Source organism: Ambystoma mexicanum, chromosome 4q (genome assembly GCF_040938575.1).
Source record: "Ambystoma mexicanum isolate Mex_15411 chromosome 4q, UKY_AmexF1_1, whole genome shotgun sequence".
NCBI lineage: Eukaryota > Metazoa > Chordata > Amphibia > Caudata > Ambystomatidae > Ambystoma > Ambystoma mexicanum.
This window is the reverse complement of record NC_090928.1, coordinates 220,170,682-220,196,568: the sequence shown is the minus strand read 5'-3', so window position 1 is coordinate 220,196,568 and position 25,887 is coordinate 220,170,682. Positions and strand designations below refer to the sequence as shown.

The 25,887-nt window shown below is 43.5% G+C and overlaps 1 protein-coding gene across 1 annotated transcript in view; it reads left to right on the top strand.

The window, feature by feature from the left end:
- SLC22A3 (solute carrier family 22 member 3) overlaps positions 1-25,887 on the top strand; it is a 913,774-nt gene that overhangs the window by 696,668 nt on the left and 191,219 nt on the right. The window contains exon 6 of the mRNA XM_069607751.1: positions 23,960-24,057. Within this exon, the coding sequence (XP_069463852.1) occupies positions 23,960-24,057 (98 nt within the window). The remainder of the gene's footprint in view (positions 1-23,959; positions 24,058-25,887) is intronic.

Here is a 25,887-nt window from a genome sequence, read left to right as displayed (position 1 = left end):
ACCCACGTCGTAGTCAACTGCATTCTTTTTAATGCCGACTCTGTACCGAAAAACAGACACAGCATCTTCGACCTACTCTCCTCTGACAAACCAGATCTAGTCTTTATCACTGAAACCTGGTTCTCCGATGACTTTACCCCTGTTGCACATGAAGCATTCCCCCCCCGGCTACTCACTCATCCCGCTCAACAGACCTTCCAGAGGAGGCAGCGTGGCAGTCCTCTTCAAATTTCCCTTCTCTGTCTCACTTGTCAAATCTCAGACATGTATTCTATCTTGTGAATCCCTTCTAGTTAAACTCTATCTACCTCTGACTTTCTCCCACAGCTTCATACTCATCTACAGACCTCCTGGTTATGGATATCCCCAGGATCCCTGTGAGATCACAGTGTACCCTCTGGCCTGTACGTCCGCCATATGCCCCATCTCCTCCAGCCCATTGTGTATCACTACATTCCCCCATACACCTGGTCCCCCATGTCTCTCTATCCCCCACACCCATTTACCCCTGTGTAGTCATTGCGCACCCCACCCTCGCTCTGGTGATATAGCTGTCATAAAGTGCTGTTGCCATGTACCCCTCTGTTTCCCGGGTTATCAATGTCTGCCCAACCCTCTAGTCCTCGTGATGTCTCGATATACCCAGCCCCTTTGTCCCAAACTGCCCCTGTGTTCCCTGCTCACATACTACGCGTATATTCAGTGTAACCCCCCTGGCAGGTGCCCTCGTTGTATAACCTAACCCCTCCATGCCCCTTTAGTCCCTTTGACAACACATCCAGTCCCTGTGATGTCGCTTTATGCCCTGTGTGTCGCTGTATACCCCTGCTCCCGTCAAGCCCCTACGTATCCCACTGTATTGCCCTCCCCGCCAGTCCCTGTGATGTCGCTGTATGCCCCACTGCACCTGTGTGTTGCTGTGCTCCCTGCCTCCTTACCCCTCGTTGTTATCGATCCCTCTAGCCCCTCCGTCCCGATCCTGTAAGCCAGCCCTCTGTCTGTGTGGCCCTCTGTGCTAGTTGTACCATTCTCTCCTATTCCTGTAATACCGCTATATCTCCCTCTGCATCGCCCGACCCTCTAGTCCCCATGATCCCGCTGTGTGCCCCACTGTGCCTGTGCGTCGCTCTGTTCCCTGCCTTCCTGTTCCCCATGATGCTGCTATGTATCCCTCTGACCCCCTGTCCTGTCACTGTAAGCCCAGTCTTCCGCCGCTGTGTGCCCGTGCTTTGCTGTGTTCCCCTGCCCTCCTGCTCCCGTGGCTTCACTATATACTCCACCACCTCGAGTTCCCGTGAAGTCGTTGTATGCCCCACAGCGCCTGTGTGTCACTTGTATCCCTGCCTTCTTAGCCCCCCGACCTTTCACTGTAATCCCATCCTTCCAGTCGCCATGTATCCCTCTGGCCCCATGTCCTGTCACGGTAAACCCAGCCCTCTAGTCCCTGGGATATCCCGGAGTGCCCCTACCCATCAGCTCCCGTGTTGTCGCTGTGTACGCCTGCCCCTCAAAACCCTCCCATACCCTGCTAGCCCCTGTGACTGTATGTACAGCCGCTAGTCCCTGCGACGTCCCATTTACATCCTACCACTCCAGCCCCATGCTGTCGATGCATACTGCCCCCTGGACTGGTGACATCATTGGTTTACCCAGCCCCACACCTCTCCCAATGTCACTGTGTAGCCACTTCCCCTAGATTCCCACGTTCCACTGCTGCCCAGACCATCCCGTTGCTGCTCCAATCCACCGATACAACATGACGCAACTATGTGCACATCCCTTGCCTCCCACGGTGGTGCAATACGCCAACCTCCTGGCCCCCTATGATATCGCTGTACACCCATGCCCCTCTCGCATCCCACGAAGTGACTGCCTGCCCAGCCTCTCCGGTCCCCTTATGTAGCTTTAGACCAAGCCCCTCTCATCACATAATGTCTCTCTGTACCTCTCGCACCTGCATGCTTGCTGTTTGTCCCTGACCCAGCCCCTGCGATGCGTATCCAGCCCTTCTGATCCCCACTGACCGTATCTGACCACTTGTTCGAAGCGCATCAAGTTTAGGTGCTTTATGCATGAACCATCATATAATATCACTACGCTTACTCTCTACTCTACACTATCACTCATTTAGAGTACAGCTATACCCCTCGATATATTCGGCCTAGATGCTCACATACGAACATTACCTTCATCACTCTAACAAAATATTTGTGGAGTAGAAAGTACATTTATTGTGGTCAAGGTAGATTTATTTTCTAAATGGGCAAAATTTGAAATCACTCACAAAATCATGGCAGAAAATGCTAACGAATGTCTTCATCAGTAACCAAAAGAGAGGTGTATCCTTGATCAATAATGAGAGACATGATCACATTTTGTGTTAAGTTTGTTCAGAGAAAATGCAGCACATTGTGGTTCTGAGTGCACGTTCTCCTTAGTTTTCAATCCTGAAAGCAATGTTGAAAGAATTAAGGGAGTTTTATGTAACGGTATTTAGTCAACGGTTGGTCAAGATACCGAATGGAAATTGACAAGACAAAGAAATGATTTATAGTTATAGAACCAGGAAAAATGCACCAATAGGTGAGCCTCCATTTAGGTTAATGAGTGGTGGGGTTCCATATGTTAGGTCCTGCATGGCAGATCAAGAAAAGGCTTATGAAAGTGACAATGGAGCATTTAAAAGTCTTATTATAAAAGAAAGCTACACACATTTACAGGATGTGTATTATGGTAGAAACGTTAGCAAAAAATAGTTCCTAAATATTGCAGTAATTGATTGGGGCAGAATCAGGTTCGGCACACTTTCTGAAAAAGGAAAATGCAAACATACTGAGCCAATTAAGATACAGAACGTGATTGGCGATGTAGTGAGAGTGGAAATGTTTTGAATGAAATAGAATCTCAAAATACAAGATAAGGGATAATAAAAATGAAGGGTCTGTGATTAATGACAAAGTGTATGTTGATAGTCCATGGAGTTGCAGGTAAATTTGAAGAACTTGATTAGCAGTACCATGGATGTTGAATAATTGGCCATACCAGAAAATATCTACCCAGATTGAAACCACTTAGAAGGTCTTGGACTATAAATTGTACACATGGAAAGCTCAATATTGTATGAAGAATTGAAGAACAATCATAGTATTTCATCTATTGTTATACAAATCTAGGTGAATCTTCCACTTAATTTTATAGTTGTACTCATGCCGTCGTTACTGTTAGGGATATATTTCATTTTAAGGGAGGAGATGTGTGGAAACCTGTAACCAGACAAGATGGAATGTGGTTATGCAATGCTGGTGAAGGACGGTGCGCCTTTGAGGAGGCAGATTGAAGCAGGAGAGAAAGAAGGTGAATGTGTTGCAGGTTTTATAATAAGGAATAAGAGGGAGATTTCAGAAGCATACAAGTAGGCAAGATCTCTTCAGCCTTTTCAACTTTTGATTTTTAGATATAATCCTTCTAGCACAATTTTAGGGGGACTCTCTGGTATATTTAATTCATCAACGTGTCACTAGGCAGATGTTGGTCCCAAAGAGGCAGAAAGATTGATGAAGATCACTATCCAGGTGGGATATCTCAGCATAGGTAGGTACACATTGTTTTAAAAAATGTATACCTGTTGATACCACTTGATCATTTAAGAGCTTTTCATTTGGATTTGATTATTTTGAAGACATATAGGTTCACAATTCTTATAAAAATCAGGTTTTGTGAGCTTTTCACAGCTTCATATGACTATTTCGAAGGTCAGCTATGCAGTAGTCTGAACACCTAGCAAAGAGAACACTCTGTCTCCATGTGTACTATAAGCTTTGTTAATTTTACAGCAACAGAAATCTTCACTTCACAAGTTCTGAACATCTTGGATGGTCTATATGCTTTCAGCCTCTCCCGGTGATATGGGAGATCAAAGTGCGAGGCAGCCTTATGGAATAGGTAGGGTACCTTCACATCTGGCCTCGTGGCAATTGGGAGTCAGTGAAGAGCATTGACGGCTGGTAAATCACATTTTGCATTTTAGACAAATAACAGTTCCAATTGTGTTCAAACTCTCACCTAAGTTTTCTGTCTTTGACATTGACGAGTCTGTCACATGGGTGCATTCTTTAGGTCATAAATAAGTGAAGAGAAGTGTACGGCACATGTCCATAGAGACGAAAAGCTGAATAAACATCTCTATTTGCCAACCACCACGGATACGCCACCAATCCCTGATCTCTCAAGATGATCGGGTTTCTTTCCCGTTTGATGTGGCCTGAGATAGCGTGATCCCACCTTAAACGGACTAGAGATCTGACCACCAGTACCCTGTCCACAGTACAAATGTAGGGTACGATTCTAGTGTTGCTAGCAAATTAGAACCTACACTGAAATGACCACAACATTATTCTGGGCGTCAATGGAAATGCTGCCATACAAGAAGCATACAGGATCTTTGCCTTGCTTCAGGAAAGGAGTGGCACTCACAGAGAGGATAACGAAGGCCACTCTATATCAGATCAGCAGAATATCTAAAAGCTGCTAAGCGGCCAAATGTAAAATCTTTGCTTTAAATCTTTTTCTGTCATGGTTAGTGAGATATCTTCTACCGAGCTTGTGTGCTCATCCTCAGGCAGCCAGGTTTGAATCCATGCAGTTTCTCTCAGCCCCTTATCATCCCAAAGTCAATAGAGTAGCATTAATTTGGTTTCTAGTTCCACCTGTTATTACAGCACTTACAAGTGTGCACAATCTGGTGCGCTTCTTATTATCTTAAAGTCCTTTAATTTCTTAATTAAGCTTTTGGATACAATGGAAGTCTGTCCCACTTTGATCTGTTACTTGAAAATGAGTGGTTAAAGAGGGCACAGTACTAGAGGAGGGCCAGGCTGCTTGAATGTCATTGTTACATGTCATGGACAGGAGAGCACATGAGTAGGAGGTGTTGTTGAGTGGTAGTTGGTATCCATAGGAGGGAAGTGAAGAGCATAGCACAACCCCAAAAGAGAGTGTGGACTTGTCCCCTTCGAGATGTGTTACTCAATTAATTTACCTACAAATTGAAGGGGAAGCAGAGGCGGCACGAAAAAAAGGGCGTGACCAAGGCACCCCATCTAGAACAATGGGGACCTTGATAATATGGATAATGAAGTATTTGACAGAACATCAACTAATATGGGGGCTTGCGTTAAGAAATATCAGATTACATCAGAACTTGTGCAATGCATGGATACTTGTATACATGGTGGAGGCACTGAGCTTCCTGGTCAGTAAATGATGAATCCAGATTTGACTGGATTTTTGTTAGGCAGGTGCCCTAAGTAAATGTGAGAATACGGCTTAGCATAATTTCAAAATATGAGGCTAAAAGGTATTAGCTTAAGCTCCTCTTATGGAGCGCACATATTGCAAATGCCGGTTCTTGACGCTGACATGCTAATCAGCAAAATGTGGCATCACGTGCAAGTAGTAAAGTCTAATCCAAGAAGAGATGCACCTTGACCATTTTCCAAAGGGAAATGTAATCCTCCAAGCATATGATGTCTAGTGGTGAGGATTCCACAGAATCGAGTGCTAATCGCGACATTTTACTCGGCGGAGGGCTGACTCTGTCAGTAATGGCACTGCTGCCCTCGTTAAGGGATCCTTGCTTCACTCAGGCCTTTAACTTGGGCAGAGAGACATTATTGACAGGGTCGGCCTGTCGTCTCATGTAATATTGCCTCATTATTGCTCTCTTAAGTTTGTGAGGTAGCCAGAAGGACTGCGATGATCATCTATCACAATTGGGCATAATACAGACAAACCATTGGGTGATAAAAGTGGAACATGGCAGGAGACAGTCTGGTGTTCATAACCCCTTACATAAGATATGATCTTGCATTGGGCACCAGCACAGGGGACTTCAGATGGGCACTAATCTCCTATGATGAGGCACCAGGAGAAGTGCAGCATTGGTAGGTAATGTAGCTGGCGACATATATATCCAGGAAGGGTCATGTAAATACTACTGTCATAATCCAAGTCAAATGATCTCTGCAAAGTTTGTGCAAGAATACAGTGGTAAACGACCTCTGCAAGGTCAGGGCAGGGTAACAGAGGCATATAATGCATGCAAGCTCTGTCAAGAAAACAGCTATAAATGCAGCTATAAATGATATCTGCAAGCTCTGTGCAGGAGTAGTATATGAGGCCCCCTTTTTTGCAATGTTAAGTTTTTAACAGGTGGGAATTCCTCCTTGGTTTCCTTAGTCCCGCCCTCCTTTTGATATGGGATTGATATAAACTTAATATACATTCAATATAAAATTGATATCAAAGATATCTATTTTATATCAAATGTATATTTCTTGATCTAAAGTGTTTTTGTAATTTGATATTACAAAAGAATATCATTTGTATCAGTTTGATATAAAGTGAATATAATGTTTATATAACAATGTGTCTGGGAGCGCGAGTGTGTGTTGAGGGCAAAGTGAGTTGTGAAGAGAGAGACTGCAAATTGTAGGGGTTTGTCATGGTGATGCATTGATGACACAGGAGTGGGTTTTTGGTTTTTAAATAATATAGCTGATGCCATGATTTTATAATACTTTTTATATAGATTTAATATAATTCTAAGCGCAGTGGCTGACGTCATCATTTTATAACAGATTTTATATAAAGTTGCAGTCCATTTTATAAGAACCTTAATAATTTCATATAAACGTTATATATGTTTCATATTGTTTTTATATAAAGTCGGTGTACATTTGATAAGAACTTTAAGAATTTTATACAAACGTTATATATGCTTTATATTTTTATGATAAGATTTTGAATAATGTTTACATAAACTTTATATTATTTTTTATATAAAGTGGGGGTACATTTGATATGACCTTTAATCCATTTATATAAAAATAGATATAGTTTAAGAATTTCAAGAATGTTTGATATCCATTTTGATTGAAAGGGCCGGCTCAATGCTGTGATGGCGTTGGGGTGGGCTTTAAAACCCAGATGTATAGCTTTTGCAGCGGTTTGTAAAACACCGCGCTTTTTGAGCTTTGCAGGAGCTATTCAGGAAACAGCTATTATGAAAAGCTACAGTTACGACAATGGGAAAACACCCCCAGGAAGCCAAGGGCAATCTGAGGATAGTTATACTCCACATTGTTTTATGGAGAATGATCACCTGGAGATTGCCCAGGACTTGTTGGTGGATTACGAGACCAATGAGCTCTGCAAGAACATGTCCACAATGTCTATTGACAGCGAACCGGCGCTTACTGTTATGGTTAATTGGGCGTCTGTTGGAAATTGCATTCAAAACATTAAGGAGCCTGTGCCCATAACACTTGCTAATCTGGAAATGGCGTCCTGGAATGGCAATGACGTGGTTTTGGAGCAACCATCTGCCATCGAGGATTTTACGCCCATTATTGTAAAAACGTGTTTAAAACAACACTTTCACAGGTGGTGCTCACGGCGCAAAATTGATGACTCCTGACAGCATACTCACGAATGTTTGGAAAAAGCTTACACTAATAATTCGCTACGTACAAAATGCCACGTGCTGAGCCCTAAACGCATTCATTGTAGAAATGATGCATTTCATACAGGTGCTGACACAGCTAAGGGTTAGTCTAGGGACAGAACAATGCCTGTCTAAAACATTGTAGGCTATACAAATGGCAAATATCCCCCTTTTGAAAATGAATCAATTTAGACTGAGGTGTCCAATGTGTGTTAGAAGCATTATTGAGAAAACAGTTTGCAGGTGGGGAGGTAAAGTATATCAAAGACAGAATGGTAGAGAAATCTGCATATAGCCCCGTAAACTGACCTATGAGGATTAAAAAAAAAACAGGGGGCTAAGTGCCCCGGCTATTGGATGGCCTGTTATCCGGTGAGTATATTTTAATGTGAGCATGTGTATTTTATAGGGCATAAGAACTAGCTGTAGTTAAAACTATGCATATTTGTTTTGTGTACAGGCTCTACGATAAAGTGGATGGTGCTGAGGAGAACCAGGCTGCAGCAGAGACTATCAATATTCTGCTGTTCAAATCAACTTGAAAACTCAGGGATTCTGAAAATATCTTGTGGAAGACCTGTGTTTTGCTAATGGAAACCGATAGCCTTCAAAATGATACGGTTATACCGGCTGTCACCTGGGTCGATGTTCACGCCATCGAGGATTTTACGCCCATTATTGTGAAAACGTGTTTAAAACAACACTTTCACAGGTGGTGCTGCGAGCGCAAAATTGATGACACCCGACAGCATACTCACAAATGTTTGGTAAAAGCTTACACTGATAATTCGCTACGTACAAAATGCCGCGTGCTGATCCCTAAACGCATTGCATTGTAGAAATGATGCGTTTCATACAGGTGCTGACACAGCTAAGGGTCAGTCTAAGGACAGAACAATGCCTGTCTAAAACATTGTAGGCTAGAAGAGTCAATAAGAGCCCTATGGCAAACGCTCAAAGAATTCCGAGTAGCATCGGGATTCACAATAAACATCACCAAATCCGTCGCACTGGGCATAAACATCCCAAGAAAGACCAAAGCTCATCTCGAAGAGGAGTTCCAAATCCCCTGGGCAGGAAGCAGCTTCAACTATCTAGGGGTGCATATACCCAATAAAACTGAGAAGCTGTATAAGACCAACTTCCCGGCATTCTTCAGAGATCTGAGAAATGACATCAACCGCTGGAAAAAACAGGAAATCTCCTGGTTCGGCTGAACTACTGCGATAAAAATGAACCTCACGCCACGGCTGCTATACTACGCCCAAGCCCTGCCGGTGTCGATCCGGGAAAAGGCCCTGCAAAAACTGCAAGGAGAGGTGCTGAATCTAGTATGGGAAGGAAAGAAATCTCGTATCCCAAAACGCATCATGCTCCCAAGTACCGCCCTGGGCGGCCTAGGGGTCCCAGACGTGTCAAGGTACTGCCTCGCGGCCCAACTGGCCCCGGCCTTTGCCTGGAAGCTTCCAACCAACTGACCCCGGTGGCTAAAACTGGAGGAAGATTGGTGCCAGACCCCACTAGAATCCTTGCCCCACTCCAGGGAGCCCAAAGGGGCCCGGGACCTGGGCCCCCTACCAGCAACAAGAAACACAGTCGCCAGCTGGAAAGCGGCTGCATTTCTTCGAGAACGGCCTCCCTTTGAACTTCGAAGAGTGTAAAGCAAAGTTCAAGATCCAGGAAACAGAAAGGTTCCGCTATTCCCAGCTGAGCCACTGGCTATCGCACCCTCAGGTTAGGAAACTAGGCAGCAGGGAGCTAACGGCATTGGAACACACCCTCTCGACAGCCCCCCCTAAGGGGAAAATATCCGCCCTGTACAAAATACTAGATAGAACAGATCCCACAAAAAAAGAGCCATATATGGTGAAATGGGAAGAGGACATCGGGAGACCAATTGAACTGGAGGAATGGCAACATATCTGGTCCCGCGCACTGAAAAGCTCAAAATGTGTGACGAACAAAGAAAGTGCGTTTAAAGTTTGCTACAGATGGTACAGAACCCCATCAATCCTTAACAAATGTAACCCGGCTATCCCAGCGCAATGCTGGAGGGGATGCCCGGACCGCGGAACCCTATTCCACCTCTTCTGGTCATGCCCTAAAGCCACCCTATTTTGGAAAAACATCCTGGAACAAATTAAAACAATCACCGGACTCAACATCCCCTGGGATCCAGGGATTGTGCTACTGGGGACGACAGGAGAAGGCCAATTCCCCCTAACCGGCAATCTGGCGGACCTATGCTCCCATCTCCTGACAGCCGCCAAAATTTCCATCGCCAGACTCTGGAAAAACCCGAAGGGTCCGTCCACACAGATGTGGTGGTCCAAATGCTGGGAAATCGTCGCAGCGGAGAAAGTCACAGCCATCAGGTCAGGCAATAAACCCAAATTTGAACGCACATGGGCGCCCTTTCTGGACTATGGGCAGCAATTCCCTGGGGTGGCGAGGCAGCCACCTAACTTACGCTGGATGGAAACCCAAGACTGAAAAAGAAAGCACAACCCCAAGCCGGACAGGCAGCTGAGTTCCTCCAGTCCTCTGAAGTGCCACGAATGATCAATCGATTTCCCCCGACTTGGAAGATCCGGCGCTAAAGTACCCTGACGAAATCTAGTGAAAGTGTCACCTCGAACCCTTGAACTTGTCTCCTCGTCGAAATAGACAGTAATCTGTTCTTATGTGAAAACAGCTCCTTGTGAAAACTGCTCCTTGCCTCTTGCTCCGCCCCTCCCCCCCCACCCTGTTGTAGTTATTACTTTTATTATTTTTTTTTATTATTGAAGAGAACGCAAGACTAGCTAAGACCAAAGCATGCAAAGTATTGTTCTCCTAATTATATGTTCTAACAAGCTGGCAAACATGTAATAATCTTAACTTCTGCATGACTTGTTATGTTTAAAACAATAAAAACAAGTTTGGAAAAAAAAAAAACATTGTAGGCTATACAAATGGCAAATATCCCCCTTTTGAAAATGAATCAATTTAGACGGAGGTGTCCGATGTGTCTTAGAAGCATTATTGAGAAAACAGTTCGCAGGTGGGGAGATAAAGTATATCAAAGACAGTATGGTAGAGAAATCTGCATCCAGCCCCGTAAACTGACCTATGAGGATTAAGACTGTAGATGATATGTATTCGCGCTTATTTACACAAAATAAAAAATGAACACCTGCTGCATAGCCATCAATTTAATGTGAAACCCGCTATTGGATGTGTCCCATGATTATTATTGGATTTATTGGATTTGCTCAAAGAGCATCTGGGTAGTATATGCCCAAGGCTGTTTTGTTATCTGGAAGCACAACTGGCGTTATACAAAAGGGAATCTAGCACTCTGTTATGCATCGCAAACACATGCTTCAATATCAGCCATCAGCTAATGGACAACTATTAGGAAAAGCATCACAAAGGGGGTTTTGTTGATTTAAGGTCGCCAGTGGGATCATCACTGCGAGTTGAGTGGGCCAACCTGAAACAAAGTTTTCACTGTGTTAAAGGCCAGTGGCTGTTTGACAAGGATCTTTATGAATTTTTGTCAACCATTTCTTTATTATGTACGTTTGCTTATCGACGCAGCGAAAGACAATCTGTGTATGGTGTAATTGTAGATACATCATTTGTATCTGAGAAGATCGTTGTGCAACATTTGACATCTCGAGCTATTTGATGTGAATAAAATCTCAACAAAATGTTTTAAATACCAATATAAAATGTGCTTTATAAAACGTGGTTATGTTTTTATGTTGAGCTGGGGTGAACATGCCCTGCATAAATCTGGCAACAATATATTATGACAAGGGGGTGTTAAGAGCATGTAGCATCATCTGTGAAAATAAGAAAGCCAACATTTGAAACAAGGAAAGTGTTCTCAATTTACACCATGGGATTAAAAACGGGTTTCTTTAAAAATGGTTGCCCTCGTCACAGCCCAGCATCAACAAGTGATGTGTGTTAATTATACATAATAAAACGGAATAAAAATCCGTTCATTTTTTATGAATTGTAAAAAAAAGTGTTTATATATCATTTAAAAAAAGCTATGCATAAACACCTTAATATCGAAAATGCAAAAATGCAATGCAATAACAAAAATATACATGCAGATTCAAATACCCAGCGCTCAGACAAACCGGTAGATGGACATGTCACATATGTGGCGTAGATGCTTAGAGGTCGAGATATGTCAGGTGCGCTGTGGAATAGTGAAGGGGCTGGTAAAGATTAACATTTAAATAGTTAATAGCCATAGGGGTGCTTCAACCCGCCTGGTAGCAGTGTTGTTTTATCAAACACAGCACTGAGCGCCTTTTGGAGAGTGACAGTGCTAATATCCCACAGTTTTTTATTGCGCACTATACAAAATGTGTAACAATGCTAGACTGTGGGGTGTTAAACGCATATTTTGTAGGATTATACCAGCTCTTTTAAAATCTCAAAATGTATTGTAGGCGTGTTGTTAACATTTAATGTTATACCTTTTACTTTCATGCTGACTGATCCTAGAGATGTGCAATATGCATTTGTTTTGGGGCCACTGGATACAATCTCCACAATGTATTTGTCAGGGGCTAGCTCAGATGTTAGATCCCCTAGATAATTGCATGTGGGCTGGTTGACATTCCCAGGGTGGCTGATAAAAATAATGCTATCAGTATTGTGATGTAGAACTCGTTCTTGTAATTGATCCATCACAGCAAACAGTTTTAAGCGGACGTGAACAGTTGTAAACAGCACTATGAATATGTTTGTGTTGTCTGAAGTTGTTGGAGATTCCTTGGCATAGCGCCAGCACAGACAAGCCATTTCATTATCTATGAACAAACCGCTGCTTGCGTCATAAGAATGTTCAAATAGATAGCCATGAAGCACATCAGGGTCTGTGATGATGGATGTTTTGGACAAATTAACTCTTTGTGCAAACTTACCCCACAACAAATTAAGGCATCATTTTGCCAACAGCCGCCGACCTGGGTTGTCCTCAATGTGTTCCATACGCAAGCGTGTGCCCTGGTGATTATAATAATCATCGATATAAGCCTGTTTAGCGGCATCGTCCTCACAGTCGACAGGAAAGCCAGATGCTTCCTGTTTATGTTGTAGGAACATGTAAACATAATCACAGAAGAGTGTGAGTGTTATTGTTTTAAAATGCCATATTTCATGTAGGCGACCCAGGCAATAACCCTGTTTCAGAGCTGCCTGTAGCTCGATTGCACACCAAGTCTCGGTCAGGTGTTGCACCTCATCCGTCTGCTTGTAGTGGGCCTGTTTTGTCTCAACGCACGTGCGACAAAGCGGAAACATTAGTTTACCATTGCATCTATAGGCTAACACAGGTATGTAAAGACCTTGGGTGGATAGACTGCACATCTGATTACACTGAAATATTGGTCTACATCGCCAGAATTGTTACAGATGATCTTGGGATGTCCCACAGGGTAGGGTTTGTCATTATCTATAGAGGGGTATAGACTGGTCAAATCTAGATAGTGTATTTGCTTACCCTCTGAGACGCGGCTGTGTAACTTTAAAGCATTTGTGCGGCCACAGTAAGCGCATCTCGGGGGTCTGGCAGATTCATCTTTTTAAGAAAATGGCACACTTCAGGATTGTTCTGCACCATCGAGCGCCACTTGTGTTCCCAGATAGTGACGACGCAAACCCTCTGACTGGCTAGAAAAGTCTGTTTTAACAGAGTGCGTCTATGTAACTGGTCATAAGTAGTACCGTTCCGGTGGGATAACAATCGGGACATCCGTGATAAAATCAGCCGTTGAATTCATAGGCTGTTTCAACTCCTTGAACCACCGTGCAGCCGTCCAACCAATATTATCCATAGCGTTTTTCACCCACTCCATTTAGGGCATGCTGTATAGAGATGTTGTCTGCTTGTGAGATGTATAGGAGCCACTGAATAGACGGCTTAGCATAATGTTTTGCCATCTGTGATATGAATCATGGGGCAGCAGCGCGATTGTTTCAGGTTTTAGATATAGCTGTCTGTAGATCTGCATAAAACAACTAGCCAGCATGATATTTTGAAAAGGATTGACGTATGTCATGTGTATACCACCCTTTATAGGTGTTTCATGACAAGTCATTTCAATGATCCCACCCCTGAACAAATTTCAAGTTTGTCTTAAAATGCTGACATCTTCTTGACAGTAGGGCCTTAACTCTTGGTGAAAGTCAAACACGCCGTGTTTATTCGCCTTGTACCATGCCATACACTGGTCTTTCTCACTAGGCATCATGTATTGAATGCCGTATTGGTCCGGGGTTGGAATCGCCTCTCTGTAGATTTTGTTAGCAGCTGTGTTGCACAGATGGGTAAAGAAGCTCTTTGAACAGGGAAGCTAAGCTTGCTGAGTTTCATGGGCAAAAAGTTCAAGGAGTCAATAAAGCGTATCTGTAGAGCCACCACAAAGATCGCCATAAGTTTGGCACCCTGGGTGATAGGTTTCACTTTCATTTTTTCCCAAACCATTTCGCACTGTACAATTTACCCATTATAGGATTTGGAATTATGTGCTACAAAGGTGTAGCCTGTGAATTTGCTTGTTACAAAGTGCTTACAAAAGCAGCTACACAGGATTCTTTTGTAAATTCCCAACTGCTGTCTGCTGTTAGATGTCTGGCATAGATATAATTTGGTTGCTATGTTACATTCTCTTGACGGGCCTCCATGTCATATACTATGCCGTTAACCGTTTTATTTTGAGGTCTACCAGCCGTCATGCATCACATGTTTTCAGCTGTGTGAACAATGTAAACGTTGCACACCCTACAGATTATTCCGGTACAGCTGTGACTCTTTGGTAGACATTTTTGCAGGTGAGTCAGTCAACGCGCAGTTCGCACATGACCGCCCTCAGTGCTGCTTTTTGAATGTGTGTGTTTAGACAGCTCTGAGACCTTGCGAACACATGACACTTAGGACATTTCTCAGGTTTTTTCCTTAAGCGTTTGACACTCAGTGGTATTGAAAACTGTGTCTCTGTTTGTTTTTGGAAATGTGATGGCAGTGCTGACAGAGATGTCTAGCCCTGAGAAAACCTTTTACATTGATTATACCATAGAAATGGTTGTTGTGGTATTAAACATACAAAGTGTTTCTGGCTGTTTTAGTCGTTAGCGGAAAATACTGCCACACCCCATTGCTAAAATAGAGTATCTTGATGGGTCTAGCAAAATAATTCTCAAAGAGATTCAGCTGGCCAGATCCTACTGGTGTGTCCGTCTGGAGCACCATCTCTGCGTGTATTTGCACAGCTTTTGCATGTATATCGACATCTGCTATGCTGCGCGGTTTTATTAAACCTATGAGACTAGATGCCAGGCAGAGATTTAAGGGCCTGTGATCAAATTTAACAACAATCTGCCTTTGGATTTTATGATTTGGCTATTCAGAATTTTGGTTAAAGGTTTATAAGCATCACCAGAGCCTGGCCTGACAACTAGGGCCACAGTTTTAAGTGGCACAAAACTTAAAACCTCATTCTTACTCTGCAGATGCCTCTGTGAATTGTCCAAAAACTTAAAAATGCAGAAAGTATCACAAGGTGATTGCCTTGTAAACAATGGTCTGTTTAAACTGTCAGCCTCCATTGATATTTGAACAAAATCATTGGGCCCAACAGTTTCCAAAATCTGATGTACCAGTGTTTCCACAGCATCCGTTATGACTGTTAGCCCATGCCGCAGGGAGTGCAAGTGGTTCAAGTTCACAAATCTAAATTCCTCATAATGCTGCATAGCTGAGAATGTTTTATAACTTCTTTGATGAGTTTGCATCCTTTCCAAATAAACCAGTGGATCCGGTGTCTGTGAAGTTGGTGCCTTCGGCGTGCTAGGCCGATCGCATTTAGATATAACCAATGAGGCCTTTTTAAAGATTTTAAATGGGCAACGTCTCTGAGCTCGAGATCTGGCCCATTTTAAGTTTTGTCTCCTGTTTTTAGAGCTCTGTCGAAACGAATATCCACCTCTGCTTTGAAAAATTACACTGTCTGTCACAATGGGTTTGCCAGCTGCGTTGTTTTGGATTTTTCTCTGTCTCCCAGAACAGCGGGCTGTGTGGGCTCGTTCTTGAGTGTTCTTTTTCTCTAATAGGGGTGGTTTGCACTGAGTCATTAGTTGATAGTCATAGGGCCTCATTACACGGACGGCGTGCTATCAGCACCTTGGTCCATGCCGGTGAAATACCAGCACCGCCTTGGTGGAAAGGGGAATTACCGCCCTATTCCAAGGTTGGTGGGGCGGTAACTCCCCCTTCCCCCCATTGCCCTTCCCCATTCCCATTTCTGCCCCATAGGGCATAATGGGAATGGGGAAGGTGCTAATTACGGCACCGCAAATTGCGGTACCGTAATTAGCTCCCTGGTCCCTTTGCGGGTTGGTTTTTAACACCTGGAAAAAGCAGGCGTTAAATTCTCCAACCCGCAAAGGGACCTCGTAGTAAGGCGGTAAGGGTTTACCGGTACCGGTAAAATACCGGTACCGGTAAACCCTTACCGCCTACCGTGTAATGAGGCCCATAACCTTTTGTGTGTGCCTGATATGGCTGGTCTCGGGGTATTTCAAGATCGGGTGTTGACAGAGATCTGGATGTACTAGGCCCTGCAAATGTTTGTGAAATATCGGCTAGACAGCCGGCTGAAAAAACCTTGATGGCTAGTGCGCTGTGTTCAACAGCTGAAACCATGTCTAGCGCTGTAACTGGCTGCACCTCTGTGAGTGCTTCATAAACCTCTTTACAAGACCCCTCTGTAACTGATGTGTTATGTTGAACAATTGCCCCATCGGCTACTGTAATCTTATACTGCAACCCTATGGCTAATTCATAAGCCTCCACCGCTAAGGCGTTAGTATCACCCTTCAAATGCTTTATTAGCATCAAAACCACCCCTTCCACATTTTCAAAAGCGCTTTGAGCCATAGATTGTATGATCTACCTTTTTGCTGTGGGCTTTAAACTTTTGACAATGCTAAGCAATTTCTTATCATTTTTTTTGTTTTTAAGTGGGCTTCCATGTCTGATTTTTATGACTTTTTCCCAATCTCCTCAGTTCTTTTCTCTTTTTGTTCTTTTGAATAACACATGTATATCTGCATGCACGCTCAGCATTGTTTACGATAATAACAATAGCGCCAAGGTCATTTGAAGTGTTAATGATGTCAACACTCCATTTTGAGTGTCTGCATCACTATGACTATCCAGAATTAAGATGGGGGTATTAAGAGGTGTTTCAACAGCTGTATCGCTGTTACTGTGCATTGTTGTTGGAAACTCAGGGGGAACATGGACCTGTGGTTGAATACTTACCGATTGGTCATTTGTAATATTAATAACACCAGCCTTGTAAGTCTCCCCATTGTTATACCCAGCCCCCTCTTGAACATCATCTAAATCAGTATTAGAAACAATGGCATTGTATGTTACCCCATCGTTGTACCCAGCCCCCTTTTGAACATCATCCAAAACAGTATTAGAAACACTAGCATTGTACCCAGCACCCTCGTGAATATTATCTAAAACAGTATTAGAAACATTGGCATTGTACGTCACCCCATCAGTATCCACAACCTCCTCCCGAATAGCAACAGCAACAATGTTAATAACACCAGCATTATATACCTCCCCATCGTTGTGTCCACCCTCTTCTTGAACATCACTAGAAGCAGTATTAGGGGCACCAGCATCTTGACTGGCTACAGTATCGATACATGCACCAGTTTCGTAAGTGCTATTAACAATGCCAACATTCTTGAGAATTGCCTCATGGAGTAAATGGTTGCTAGTAGGCAAAGGCTCTGATTCATGGAATCATTTGCATGGAAAATCAGGGATTTGCGTGCCATTCTGTGTGCAAATCACTGTTTGTCGATTCAAGGAATGGACTACGTGGCACCCTCCCAGGACTTATGTGGATTTCACACTGGCCCGGCATGTCTCTGCGAACTCTGAAAATGGGCAAGAACACCCTTGCACGCCCCAATTTGTGTGGAATGATATGTATTCATGGATCCAACCACGCAACCTCTCACCAAGGGACAGGCCACACAAAGCCCTCATTCTATCAATCACCCGAAGGCAGGCGTACCGGCACTTGCTTGTGGGATTCGTCATGTGAAGGTAAGATCGCATGTCTGATATAGGGATGCTTGCACACAATCAGGGTTCTGATTGAACTTAGTGGTGCACATAAGTTTCATATCTAGGTGCAGGAGCCTTTTGCGAGGGTTCACATGCATATTTACTGGAAAATGTCAACTTTTATGTTAAGTGTTCTGCATGTTGATGGGGCGCGTCCTGAACGTGGTAAGGGGGGACCCGATGCACCCCCGCTGGATGCTTGCTTGGTTGTGGGGGTGCATTGATTTTGCGTTGAAGGAGTGTGCAAAGGTACCTTTACATGGCTGGTATGGCTCTGGGTGTGGGCCTGTCATGGGTGCTCCTCTCGCAGCCTGCGCATTGGGTAGTTCTGCGTGGATATTTCCATGAATACGCATAGCGCACACATTTTCTTCTGTGCAACGGGCCGCGCAGTGTCATTCTCGGCTAGCCCCATTTACGGGATAAATGCACACTTTTCCATGAGTCAGGCCCACAGTGTCTGAAAGCCCTGGATGTGCTGGGTTGCAAGTGAATTGTGACCTATTTCTGTGCATAGCGCTCATTAGCGCTTCCAGCTCATTTATTGCATCATTCTGAATAACAGGCTGCATCACTCGGTTATACATAATCCACACCTCCCTCAATTACCACCGCCCAAGTGTCTTCCTGCAAAGGATTACAAGTTCGCCCAGCTGCAAAGATGAGGGATGCATGGATAAATTGCTGACAGGAGATACTGCTGCATTTGCTACGTTATCTAACATTTATGCAAGTAATGTTGATTGTATATCTCTGTGATTTTCAATAGATTCAAAGAAATTTCCCTATTTTCAAAAAATCTCCTATCTCTACCATCAGGGGTAATGAATTCAGGTCAAATCTAAAAGAGATAGGTGAAAAATGTTTAAACAAATCCTGGTATTCTCTTAGAACAAATATACCTCTCTAAGTGATGATCCGGTGCTCATATCTTGAAATAATGGATATAGTACAATATTTATCAAAAAAATATATAAAATTTAATAATACTCATACATATCAAAAAATATATAAATGTTCTAAAGACCCTAGACTCACACATAAATTGATTATGTCTAATACATATAAATCACTATTCTTTCATAAAACCAACAACATTAAATCAGTACATAGACACGAGATGACAATACATTATAACATGAAAAAATAAACATGTCATGAAACCACATATTCCCGACATGTGACATGTTTCAGTTCTACAGGCCCTTGAATGGCTGAACCAACTTGAGGGGGAATACAATTTTATTCTTTAAAAATTCCTTCAACGCCGTGCAGTAGGGGTCCCAAAAGACATCCACCAACGGATGTCATAAAACCTCTAACAGAAAGAGAGGAACAATCTTAAGATTCTAGAGAAACCAACTCAGTACTCTAATTACTACCTTCACCAACTGAAAAGGAAACTACCAAGGCAGTGTGAAAGAACCAAGATTCCCATGGTGACATATGCACCAAATAGATAAATAATAGCCTGATTCAAGGGGCGAGGAAAACTTATAATTTAATGGGTCGCACTGGATGAAGTAGCAATGGAAGGCACTTCACTTTTGGAAATTCACTTTCTGTTCAAGGGTGCATTATTAGACCTTTGGCTTTTTCTGTCATGGTGACGGTTGGTGGTTCTTTCACACTGTCTTGGTACTTTCCTTTTCAGTTGGTGAAGGTTGTAATTAGAGTACTGAGTTGGTTTCTCTAGAATCTTAAGATTGTCCTCTCTTTCTGTTACAGGTTTTATGACATTCGTTGGTGGATGTTATTTGGGACCCCTACCGCACGGTGTTGAGCGAATTTCTTAAGAATAATAATTGTTTCCCCTGAAGAAGGTTCAGCCATTCAAGGGCCTGTAGAACTGAAACATGTCACATGTCAGGAATATGTGGTTTCATGACACGTTTATTTTTTAATGTTGTAATGTATTGTCATTTTGTGTCTATGTACTGATTTAATGTTGTAGGTTTTATGAAAGAATAGTGATTTATATGTATTCGACATAATAAACTTATGTGTGAGTCTAGGGTCTTTAGAAAATGTATACATTTTTAAATATGTATGAGTATTAATAAATTACATATTTTTTTAATACATTTGGAATATAACCATTATTTCAAGATATGAGTACCGGATCATCACTTAGAGAGGTATGATTGTATATCCCTGCATGAGGCTGCAGCAACTACCTATCAATGCCAGTAATGGCCATTGTAAATCACTTCATGAAAGTCATCCTCGTTTGCTACTGGCTGCTCTCCAAATGGGGCAAAGGTCAGTAGCAAGAGTGAAGAGATGGACCTGCCTCCTAGTTAGATTGTCAGCATCCATTTGGCACAGTTTAATTACAGGGGGTGGTCAATATCTAAAATATGACTAGTGTGTCTGTGCCCAGAGATGTCAGTGAAGTTTACTGATTGGGAAGTGATGGTACGTTTCACTATTAAAATACTGTTGCCATGCATGCTTAGGCAGATCAAGATTTGATAGGACTTTAAAGAGCATTGATGCTCTTGTCAGGTATATGACATCAGTGGTTGGCAGGATAAACGCAAGAGGCCCAAACGTTCTCTCCCACACAAATACTGATGCACAATCAAAGGTACCCACTCCACCCCACAAACACATGCATGCAATCCATTCATTTCCTTCATGCTGCACACACACGTAGCCAGGCCTTTAACCACACACTCAGTCAGACACACAATCCACTAACATACACCATACAAGTACTGTATGCACCATGAACAGACTCACTGGAAACTCTCACACACAAACACACAGACACAACATTCATGCACGCACTCATACAGTACAAACAATGCTTTTCTTTTTTTACTAACCTGTAGAACTTATTATCTGAGAGCCCGGACTGTATCAGGCACCAGGGGCCACAGGATTGGATTTGAGTAGCGCCAGATCACCCTGAAGGACTTTTACACAGGGGGCACGCCAGCTCTGTGGCCTGTCCTGCAGTAATTTTTAAAAAATTAAACGTTGAGTAAAGGGTCAGGGTGGCAGGAGCAGAGCTGCAACTGTTCAAAACTGGTACAGGTATGTTCCCAAAGAGAAAATCGTGACGTAATGGGTAAATCAGTACAGTTGGTGGGCATACCCTGAAAAAGCACTGGTAAAAAGGAGGTTTTGAAATACTGCCCGTTTTTACCATTAATTTCTGGCTTTTAATGAGGGTCTTAGTAGACAAAAAGTATAACAAATCCTGTCTGCGATGAACAATGCAGTTATATGCATAATCATGATGACCTTTTTACCCTCTTGTATTTTCAACATTTGGCAAGAGTGAGACAGTCCTGTGGTGGCAAATCTATGTGATCACTGCGTCGACAAAAATGTCGACGCCAATTACGGTGCAGTGCAGTGATCAGATAGATCACGGTGCCTGCATCCCCCAGCCTGCATTTCCCTTACCGACCCCCCCACCCCATTCACCTTTACGGCAGCACACTTCTGTGTGTGCCACCTACACCCTGCTATCCCTGCGGCGTCAGTTCCTCCCATTAATGTGGGTTACAGCTGATGCTGCAGGGTGCTTTTCTATTTTTTTCTTGTCCCACACTTACCGTAATGGTAAGCGGGGTGCACCCCCGCAATCCCCGACTCAAGTTACTTCGTCCAAGTAGAGCGAGGGGACACCCCCGAAACCCCAGCTCTGTCTGGGTGCAGTAAATGTCGCCTTCATTTTGTGCACCCCCAAAATCGCACTGACTGCGGGGGCGCACAAATGAGGGGAACATTTCGGTATGTTTCTGTGGTGGCCGCTATCATAAATGTTTAACTTAAAAAGGACTTTGGGGGTCATTACGAGTTTGGAGGTAGCCATGGTGCTATTAGCGCCATGGCTGCCTCCAAAGTCGTGTCCGGGTTCCTTGAATGAGGAATTACCGGGTCATTCCAACCTTAGAGGACCCATAAGTCCCCATTCAAAATACCCATCCCCATTCCCATTCGAGCCCCCATAGGGCTCAATGGGAATGGGGAGGGAGCTCATAATGGGGAGGGAGCTTTTAACTGCCATGCGTTTTGTCCCCCAGTGCCAAGGCCTTTTTTGGTGATTTCGTTATTTCACCATGCAAAGCCTTCTAACATTTTCTCCTTCATTAACCCCTTAAGTGCCAAGGACGAGCTATCTCTTCCTTGGCACTGAGAAGGTAATCCCAAAGACGAGATACCTCGTCCTTGGCACTTAAAGGGTTTTAATAACGGGCCTGTTATTAGCTCCCTGGACCTTAAGCGGCTTCCGCTAAGGACGGCTGGTTTTACCAGCCGGCCTTAGTAGGACCCGCTAAGGGACCTCGTAATGCGGCGGTAAGGGGTTAACGGCACCAGCATCCTTACAGGCGCCTTTAACCCCTTACCTCCAGCCTCGTAATGAGGCCCTTTGTAATTTAAATAAACTTTAGTGGTCAGTTCCAGATTCGTGCTCTCTTGTTCTAAACTACAGAAGTGCACGAAATAAACACACAACTAATGTATAAACGTTTTTTCACAAAATCACTTTGAATGCTCCACCAATGTTACTTCAGAGGAAAGGAATCTAAACAGCTAGTCATCCATTTAGTGACATATTTTAGTGGCAGTTGGTAATCTGTTCGAGGAGCTGCCTTACTCTTTTAATGTTGAGTCTAGCACAAGGCCCTATGACATCACAAAAAGCCCGTAATACATTATTGCAGATGTTACAAAGTACTTTTCTCATTATTATTATGTCACAATTAGTTTGGAATAAGTACATTATGAACATGAATGTATATAGATGTTGCAGGCACATATACTTTGTATATGGGATGAACATAGGACTATCTGTTTGTGTTACTTCATGTTGAAATGCCATTTGTTCTGCCTCAGTGATTTATATGTGTGTGCTAAGCAGGGATTTTCGATGTCAGCTGTTGCCATCGTACAGCTCTGGCCATTCCTGTTCACTGCAGATCAATGTAAGCTATGTAGTTAGTACCGAAACTGTGACAGGTGCACATCCACAAAGCACAGCCACCTTCAACTCTCTCTTCCTAAATATCTTCCTTCCCGAGCCCTTCGCTCATCTGTCTCCAACTCCCTTAGGGTCAGCCGTTTCTCGAAGCAACGAGCTGGGGGTAGATCTCTCTCTGCGGCAGGGGCCTCCCTCTGGAACAGCCTTCCTGCCTCCCTGAAACTTGAGGAGAACCATCTTCGGTTCTGGAAGCATCTCAAAACCTTCCTCTTTGCTTCTGCTTTCGCTCTCCCTCTCCCCTGCTAAATTCTTCACTGAAACTGCACTGAACCTGCACCTGGGCCACTCTCACCGACCTCGGTCCTTGGCCCAGCCACTCTCCACTTGCACTGCCTCCCTGGCAACCCCTGCACTGCGGGACTGTCTCTGCATCCCTACAGCTCCCGCCTCCCAGCACTTGTCTGCACTTACCTTGCACTTGCCACCAGCTGGCCCTATTTATTTATTTATTTATTTTTATTCTACTTACCCTGTTCAGCACTCCCCCCCTCCCCTTCCCCTTGCACTTTTTCCCTTCCCACCTACCCATGCACTTGCGCGATCTGAATGACACCTGGCCTAGTAGGATCGTTGTCTGTCTTCCCCTTGTTCCCCCCTCCCTGCCTTGTCGCGCCTTGAAACACTTGTGTATAGGCGGTTTACAAATGCCATATCATATCATAATATCATCATATCATATATCATATCATATCATTAGTTTTGTTCCTTTGGTCAGCACACTACAATGTAAGCACCTGTTTATCACCCCAAAACTATACACTGCATGGAGAGTTTGCATATCATAGTTGCTCAGAAAGAAGTAATGTAGGTTGAATAGGGGTTGGGACAGGGGTATGTGAAACTGATGTCCTCTTCAGAGCATTTAACTCTTTGAAGTGTCCTTAGCAACTTGTTATGTCTTGCTTTCTCCCCTGCCCCTGTGTTGTGAGCCTGGGTGCTGTGGAATGCCTGTAGAATGCCTGCCTGTGGAATGTTAAGAGACCGTTTGTGTGTGAGTGTTCCTCGGGAGACAGTTGGAAGTGGGCTGCTGGATTGAGTGGGTGCCGGTGGATGTCTTCCATATCCTTCTATGCTTGTGAATCCTATTGTACTTACCTGACATCTGTGATCCTGGAAACTTGTATCCCAGTAAAGAAGCAACCTACCCTTGCCTGGTCTTCCTGTGTCATCACGGAAGAGCCTAACTTAACACAATTCTTAGCCAAACAATGTTCAAGATTTCTAGATTGGCTTATTTGAAGCGGGAAAACATGAATCTAACAATTTCCACTCTGTTCTCCTTAATTATATCCAGATCACACTTCCGGACGAAGAGGTCACCAATCCAGCATTCCTCGATCTGGTTAGAACGTCTCAAATGAGGAAGTGCACTTTTATTCTCATGTATGCCTGGTAAGACAGTTTTGCTTAATTCTGGAAATGTGTGTAGATTGTCTTTAATCACATAGGCAATGTCCAAACATAACTATTGAGACAATTCATAAAGAAATTACAACGAGTAACTCTGACTTACACTTGACTCACTCGGAGGAAGCCAGGAGTAAGTCAAAGTTTTTCATTGTAGTTTCTTTGTGAATCGTAAAATCTGTCTCTAAATCAGAATTGCTTGTAACTTCTTTTCAAATGGGCCCCCATGTGTTTGGCTGTTTCTTCTATTTCTTTAAATGCTAGGAATTCCAAAATATATAAAAATGACTAAAGTTACATTATTCACTGCAAAATTCAAGGCAGAATTTCCATATCCGTGAGGATCTGCTGCCTTTGTCCATGTGTGTACATATCCAGTTATATGCTTATAAATTGCACACAGCATAATGAAGTGTTCCTAGATATTAGGAGGAACAAGTGACACGCATTCTGTGGCCAGACTGTACAGAGGGGGCTGCCCCTAGATCTATTTCAGTATTGGGTGGAAGTGCTTCTAGCATGGTTTCCAGGTATACAGGACAAGCTACTTCGCTTGCCAAACAAGGTTTTGTTCATACCAGAAATTCCCTTAGACGAGGAAGAAGGATAGGTGTTTCCACTGGAATTGGAAACAGTTAGAGTAAGGGATGAGAGAGTAGTCATACACAGGACTGATGATACAGGAAGAGTTTAGAGAGCAGTAATAGCAGTAGGTGAAGGACACAGACTGACTGACTTGACAGACAAAGAACTGTTTTGGGACAACTATTTAGGTTTTGAGACAGTGATTTTTTTAGGTATTAGCATATTTGTTCATTTTTATTTGGCCGAATGTTACATTTGACAGAATTTGATCAGTAACATTCGATCAAATAAAAACAAACAATTAGGCTAATATATACCAAACATGTGGAGCGGTGGTTGCAGGGTGTCCTCCGCTCCCTATGTTCGGTATGTATTAGCCTTGGGGGCTTGCGGGGATGTCCCCCGCTTCCTCAATATTGGAGGCGGGGGACCAAAAAAAAGAAAAGAAAAAAGAAAAGAAAAAAGAGGGAAAACGGACCCCTCTGCGTCGTATCCGACCCGTGTCAGAGGGATGGATCTGATGCCACAGGGCTGAAGTGGACCAGGTGGCGAGCATAGAGGTAAGTAGGGAAGGGGGACGGTGGGTGGGGGTTGGGGGCAGGTTGGTGTGAGCTTGTTTGATCATCTGAGAATTTATCGCATGAGGGCTGTTTGCCGCAATCAATTCTCCAACGATCAAACACCCCAAAACCGTTTTTTATGAGCATTGCGTGCTGGATAAGAATCCACTACAGGGAAGTCCCACAAAGGATGAGCCTGATGAAAAAGGTGCCACAGTCATTTCTTGAGGAAGACCTAGCACAAGTACCAAGCATATTGTGGACCAACAGCCCATATAACGTTGGCCTGTTGAAAAAGAGTAGGAGCAGTTACAATTAAGCTCAAGCCAGGGACGATCTTGCCGAGGGCAAAGCAATACCCTCTATCTAAAAGCAGACAAAGACATTTTTGAGACAATTTCCATGCTAGTGCAGCAGGGAATTTCAGTGCCATCTGCATCTCAATGTAACGCGGTTGTGTACCTGGTGAAGAGGGCGACATGGAGGATTGTGCTGTTTTATTCAGGATTTGCACCCTTTGAACTATATTGTCAAAGAAGAGTTTCCTTTTGTTTCCAAACCAGCAACAATATTATGCAGCGATCTGTCAGAAGCCACTCATTTCATGGTGATAGACTTGAAGAATGCTTTCTTCTCTATCCCGCTTCACGAAGAATCACAGGATTTGACT